At 38.4% G+C, this 7,145-nt stretch overlaps 1 protein-coding gene across 1 annotated transcript; it reads left to right on the plus strand.

Moving 5' to 3' along the window:
* Positions 1–2,618: 2,618 nt before the first annotated feature.
* fam163a (family with sequence similarity 163 member A) lies at positions 2,619–4,248 on the plus strand. Its single transcript, XM_035653921.1, has 2 exons — positions 2,619–2,711; positions 3,682–4,248. The coding sequence occupies exons 1-2, from the start codon at positions 2,619–2,621 to the stop codon at positions 4,078–4,080; spliced, it is 492 nt and encodes a 163-aa protein (XP_035509814.1). The 3' UTR covers positions 4,081–4,248.
* Positions 4,249–7,145: the final 2,897 nt, after the last annotated feature.

Raw genomic sequence — 7,145 nt, forward strand, 5'->3', positions numbered from 1 at the left:
TAGGTGAGATCAACCTGTCCAAACTTTTCCAGATTAAATTTCAAATAGAGCCCAAAAAAAATTGTTGGGCTGGGCAAAATACAGTATATTGAGGATTCATATCCGGTACTGATACATTGTTATCCAATCTTAAATAGTGTACTGGCAAAAGTTTACCCAGCAGGAGTGTGCGAATTACAAATGCTTTGGCAAGCAGCCACAGATGAAAGACAAAAAAAGCAGCTTCAGCAATGGTAACAAATGAACTTAAATGTAAAATTCATAACTAATGACAAACAAGAACATATAAGCTCTTGATAAAGGTAGTAAAGAAGGCAGCCTTGGACGTTCCTTTCATAGTGTGTTGGGTGCAAAATCTGTAACACAATCACCACAGAAAGGTCATTTGCATTCAGCTAAAACAACAGATCATAACAATACCATATTGGCTGCTATAATCTGTCCCCTTCTTAATTGGTATTGCCTTCAAAAGCCTGCAACAATTTCTACAATATCCTAAACAAGAAGTTGACAGCAGGAAGTTTGTTGTTGAAGAAACGTTGGTTATCAGTTAATAAGGATGGTGTTTCTTAAGCCAAAGACATATTTGAAATTCCATATAAATTGAAAACTAAAACGTCTTGGCTGCCAGTATATTTCATATATCTGATGACCAATGTTGATGTTATTCTTCTTTCTTTCTTCTTGCGACAAGTCTTCCTTTAAGCATGATGTGGAGAGGCCGGATGAAATTTTTTTGATCTTACACAACAGACACACCACCACACAAAAGCAGGCGCAACCTGGAGTCTAACAGTAAACAGAGCACAGCTATGACACAGAGCTTATCAACTGAGGCCAGAATCCTCCGTTGACAACGTTCCAGCTGTCCATTCCGGGACCAGCTCTCCATCAAACTCTGACACAGGCCACAGGAAGTGACTCATAACAACCGCCTCCCACTGCGGCAAAAATGTGAGTTTTAATCAAAATCAACAGAAAGGTCAGTTCACAGCTAACACAGATGCAATTTGCGGGAACTATTTCTAATGAAGTATGGTAAAGAGCAAACTTCAAAAGAATTCTGTAATTATGTGGAGAGCAATAGTAACGAGAAACAATGTGTCGTGAAATGACTAAAAAACAATCAGGCGTTAGTTAATACAAGGGCTGAAATCTTGACCTGACTGACAAAACTGGAAACTTCATTTTGCAGCTAAAATACCAACATTATGTTTCATCTATCTGTTCTGAATTATGAAACTTAAAGGCAACTTTATTTTGAGGAATTGTTACATTCAAGTTTCATTTAGCTATGTACATGCAGGCGGTGTAAAAAAAATGGAAACGTGGAACAGCCTTCAACATATTATTCAAATTTTTAATAAGAAATCTATTTCCAAAGCTGGAATAATGTGTTTGTTAACTCACGTTCAGCAAGCTGCTAACACCTGAAAGCAGAGAAATAACAGAGTATTAACATAAATGGGCAATACACAGATAGATAGATAGATAGGATGATAGATAGTAGATAGATAAGTAGATAAGGATAGATTAGATAGAAGAATAGATAGATAATTACATTAAAAACATCAGGAGGAGTGTTTTTTGTAAGGTTGTAAGAGGAGAGAGTCAAATCAGCGGAGCTCAAAGGTGAGAAGGTCACCACCGCTGGGATAGGCCACACTGCATGAACACTCTGAGGAGGCGAAGAATGAAGAAAAGCAAAGGAAAGCAGGAAATGGAGGAAATTGGAAAATCTCTCCTCCCTTTCTCCCGGTTTGTGAGAGAGGATTTCATCCTTCACATTCCTGCTTCCTTTGCTTCTTCATTTCTTCCCCCTCAAGGATGTTCATGCAAGTGTGGCTATCCAGCGTTGGACCTCTTCACCTTGGACTCCTTGATTGACTTCTCTCAACTGCTACAACCTCAACACTCTCCTGATGAGTCTAATAACATCTATATCTATCTATCTATCTACAATTATCTACACTACTATCTTCAATCATCTTATCTATCTATCTATCTGTTGTATATGCCATTTATTGTTACTACCTCTGTTATTTCTCTGCTTTCAGGTGTTAAGCAACTTTGCTGAACGTGAGTATAACAACAACAACATTTATGCCACTTGGAAAATAGATTTCTATTTAAAATTTGAATAATATGTGTTTGAAAGGCATGCTTTCACGTTTCATTTTTTTTTACACAGCCTGCATTACATACATTAAATGAAAAACTTGATGTAACATCCTCAAAATAAAGTTGCCTTTAAGTTCATATTCAGACAAGATAAGATGAACATAATGTGGTAATTTTAGCTGCACAAAATTGAGTTTCAGTTTGTCAGTCAAGGTCAGATTTCAGCTGTATTAACTAACGCCTGATTGTATTTAAGTCATTTACACGACACATTGTCTCTACCTAATTCTCTCCACATAATTACAGAATGACCTTTTGAGTTTGCTCTATTACCATACTTACATAGAAAATATATTCCAGCAAATTGCATCTGTGTTAGCTGTGAGACTGACCTTTCTGTGATTTGATTAAACTTCACATTTGTTGCGCAGTGGGAGGCGCTTGTTAATGATGTCACTTCCTGTGCCTGTGTCAGAGTTTGATGGAGAGCTGGTCGGATGACAGCTGGAACTGTTGTCATAACCGGAGGAATACTGGCCACAGTGATACTTCTGTGTATCATAGCTGTGCTCTGTTACTGTAGACTCCAGGTATGCCTCTTTGTGTGTGTGTGTCTGTGTGTAAAAGATTCAAAAAAAAAATTCATCCGCCTCTCACATCATCTTACAGGAGACTGTCGGCAAGAGAAGAAGAAGAATAAAACATCAACATTGGTCATCAGATATATGAAAATAATACTGGCAGCAAGACGTTTTAGTTATTTCAATTATATGGAACTATTTTCAAATATTGTCTTTGGCTTAGAAACACCAATCTTATTAAGCCTTGAATACTCACGTTTCTTTCAACAACAAAAACTTCTGCTTGTGCAGCTTTTCTTGTTTTAGGAATATTGTAGAAATAGGTGCCAGGACTTTTGAGAGCAATACCAATTTAAGAAGGGACAGATATCAATATGGCAGCCAATATGTGTATTTGTTTATGATGTATACTGTGTTTTAGCTGAAATGAAAATAGACCTTTTCTGTGTTGATTGTGTACAGATTTTGCACCAACATCACTATGCAAAGGAACTCCAAAGGCTGCTTTCTTAAACAAATAACTTTATCAAAGAAGCTATATGTTTCCCTGTTATGTCATCTAGTATGAATAGTTTAACATATATGTCCAATTCTAGTTACCATTGCTGAGAGCTGCTTTTTGTCTTTCACTCTGTGCTGCTTGCCAAAGCATTGTAAATATCAGCACACTCTGCTGGGTAAACTTTGCAGTCACACTAATATATTGGATTGGATAACATGTATGCCAGTACCGATATGATACCTCCAATATAATGTCAATATTGCCCAGCCAACATATTTGTTTGGGCTCTATTGATTACATTGGAAAAAGTGAAGTGATCTCACCCTATTTGCAGATTTCTTTGCAGGTTTTTAACTGAATTAAGTTAGCGTTTATACAATGACAATGACATCAGTGTTGTGGGCTTATAGACTAAAGTGTACCAAACTGTACTGAAAACTGTTTCTGTTTGACATGTAATGGACTCTCCCTCTGCAGTACTACTGCTGTAAGAAGAATGGGTCTGACAGTGCCTCCATCTCTCAGCAACACTTTGCCTGCAACGCCTGCAGTGTTTCCGGCCTGGACGGGTCGATCATCACCCCACTGTCCATGTCGCCACCAGAGCCGCCCGGATCCTCCGACCCCTCCAAACCCACAGGGGGGCAACGCAGTTACTGCCCCACCTGCTCGCCCTATGACTCGCCCTTCTACATCCGTACCACTGATGAAATGCGCAATGGTGGCGAGCGCATCACCTACATGCCCACACACTATGAGAACCAGGCGCTGGCGATGCCGCTGCCCACCGTCCGAGGCTCCCTGCTGAGAGAGACCCAGCGAGGACGGCCTCCCGATTTCTACACCAACACCCGAGCCATCAGCACCGAGGTGTGACCACCCTAGAACCCCTCCAACACCACCCATACACACAGAGACACTACTATCTTCACTTACACACACACCAGCACCACCACTAACAAGACCACAACAATCATTTTGACACCTATTGCACCTACCAGTGAGGATCTGTTGAGAAAAGGCTCGCTGGTAGTGGAGGTTACATTATCACCTTTATGTAGGGTTTAGGGGTTGGGGGGGTGGGGTTAAATGAGGATTGTCTAAGCCAACTGCTGTAGACTCAAGCTGGGGATCACTTTCAAACTTAGTTCCTCACTTTATACCCTCAAATTTTACATTTTCATGTTCATTAAGATAGTAATTATATAACTGACAGTAGCTAAAACTGTAGCTGTAAGGTTTCTTGTCCCTTTGTGTTCCCACATGAAGGGTATGGGTGTAAACTTGTAAACTGTCTGTTGACTGTTATTGTCTTTACTGACTGAGGGCTATCTTAGATAATATATGATTTTCCCTTGTTACACATATTTCTAATGACTGTCAAAAAGACAAAAAAAGGAGTATGATGACGTAGTAAATATGAAACAATTTTGTCATGATAAGCAGAATGGAGATGGAAATAGATTTGAAAAAGGGCAAAAGAAGCAAAAGTCAACATCGCTTCTACAGTTTTCTGGATCTCTGGAAGCATGCTTGAGTCGCAGGAAAGGTGGAAGAGAGCGGACGACTGGAGCTTTCTCTATGCAAGCTGTCTGGCAAACTACTGCAGCTCTTCATCTCCAGTCATCTCCTTTCAGCGGTTTTTGTCTCATTATGTAACTTTATTGGAAGAATATTGTTATCACGGTGCACACCCAGTGAGATATTACATGGCTGCACATGTAGATAGACATACAAGCATTTAAAACTGGATCATGGATACAGTAGTTCAAAGCCTTTGAGGTCGCCAGGTCCGCACTAAATGCCCACTTTCGCCCCCTAAGGTGTAAACCGGTGAAAGAGCAAGGACGCCTAATCCCTTGAACGCAGCAGTGGTAAGCTTGAAACGAATGAGAGTGAATTTCTCTTTTGACAGTGATGCAAAAAGTTTGATATGTAAATAATAACCAGAAAGCAATGAACGCATCTCTTGATCCCATTGTGGTGACGTAGAGAGATGCACCCTCGGACTTGTACATGATATTGTATTTTGAACGAGGGAGTGTGATTTACTAGTTTGTGCTATTTTGTCTACACACTACTCCTATACTCCTGTACTACTCTCATGTTGAATCTTTGAAATGCAAATAACCATGTCATTTATTTTCTAGTTTTTTTGTTTCATATTGTGAGAAAGTCAGAATACACATTTATGTGATTGAAAAACGTTTTCACAGTGCCCATTTTCTACATGACACTTACCCAGCATTGCTTGCCATTCACAATAATATGTCCTGTGATATTTGTCTTTATATTGCTGTGTACAGCAGGATTCAGTGAGGCCGATCAAGCAATGCAAGAAACCTCAAGGACTTGCATGGTGTGATAATGTTGGACAGGCATAGTGTTCTCATTCAAACATTAAACAAAAATGCAACCTCTTTTCTGCAGTGCATATAACATTTAATTAATTGATCAGGAGCTACTTTATTTAATTCTCAATTACTTTTCATTAAGGTTAAATAGATGCCAACTGCATTGACATTACAGCATACATCTTGAAACTTCTCTAGACCATTTTACACCAGAATTGTGTTGTTTTTTTCTGATTAACTTAAAAGGGCAAATAAATGTACACTCAAAGGTTGAAGGGCTTGATCTAGCCAGAAAATTGTGATCTCTGAAGAGGATTTGGTGAAATAGAACCAGTGTTTCTCCATGTTGTTGTCCACTCCCACAGATAGGGATTCATTGTCATCATTTATTTATTTAGGTATTGTATTAACTATATATTTTACTACTTACTTAACTAGTTATCTTTGAAAAGAAAAAGCTTTTTAGAAATGTGGTTAAAACAGATATCGTACCTGACGAATACAGAAACAGTAATATTTGACAGTGTTAACTTTTGACAATTAAAGATTTGTAACTGCTTGAAATGGCTCTATGTGTGATGATTGACAAGACCACGCACACACACACACACACACACTATGCCTATTCAGTTTTAAATACTTTTTCCACGTTATATTTATTCATTTATGATCAAAATGTAAAAGGAGAATGCAGAAACTGAACTTTTCTGTAATGTTCACGAGCTCTGAAGGCAGCATGAACTTTGATCTCTCTTTGATCTTTGAGCTAATGATTGTCATGAGGCAAACAACCACTACCAGATGCTGAAATTAATTTTCAGAACAAAGCATTCATTTTCCCCCCCTAAAGAATGGCCTTTGGGGAAAAACATAAGCCTTCATAGCTTTCATATTTTCCAAATTTGATCATCCAACAAGAAAGGAGGGCCACTGAATTGATGCTATCTGATTTGGTGTCCCCAAAAAACCTCTACAGAACTTAAATGCACAATAAGAAATACTATTTAAGAATGAAAAATAAATATTATGTGGGCGTATGTATACACCTATATCCTCCTAAGAACAAAGGAAAAAATGTCTTCCATTTTTTTTTTTGTCTCAACCTGAAACTTCTCCTCATCCAATCCTAATCTACCTGTATTTGCACATCCATTTCTCCATATCTTATCTTTTATCTTATTTTTTGATCTGTCTTAAGGTCACGGCTTGTTAGAGATTTTGTTTAACTGTAATGTTGTAATCGTCTGCGCATCACTGGAAATGGCCTGAATTCCCCCGCGGTAATAGGGCAATACAACGTATCTATCTAACTCCCTATCTATCTATTATTACTCTACTCTATTCTATCTAATCCTATCTATCTACTCTACTCCTAATCTATCTAACTCTATTCTATTATGCTATCATCTGTCTGCTGTCTGTCTAACACTTGAGATATCATTGGAAAGGCCAGGATGTCCTCTTTGGAGTTCATTGGGGCTTAGTAGGGTAGCTAAAATAAGTCAAGAGATATAGCCCCAAAACCAATGTCAACTACAGAGTACATAAATGAATAAACTGGCTCTCAGGAGGATATGAAAAAAAAAA

The sequence above is a fragment of the Morone saxatilis genome, unplaced genomic scaffold, assembly GCF_004916995.1.
Source record: "Morone saxatilis isolate NCDOM2014 unplaced genomic scaffold, NCSU_SB_2.0 Contig12, whole genome shotgun sequence".
Lineage (NCBI taxonomy): Eukaryota > Metazoa > Chordata > Actinopteri > Moronidae > Morone > Morone saxatilis.

Bases quoted from the DNA above. Each gene is read 5' to 3' on its own strand.
- fam163a (XM_035653921.1), top strand. From the start codon at position 2,619: ATGACAGCTGGAACTGTTGTCATAACCGGAGGAATACTGGCCACAGTG. The intron at 2,712-3,681 runs GTATGCCTCTTT...CTCCCTCTGCAG, and splicing joins TCTGTTACTGTAGACTCCAG to TACTACTGCTGTAAGAAGAA.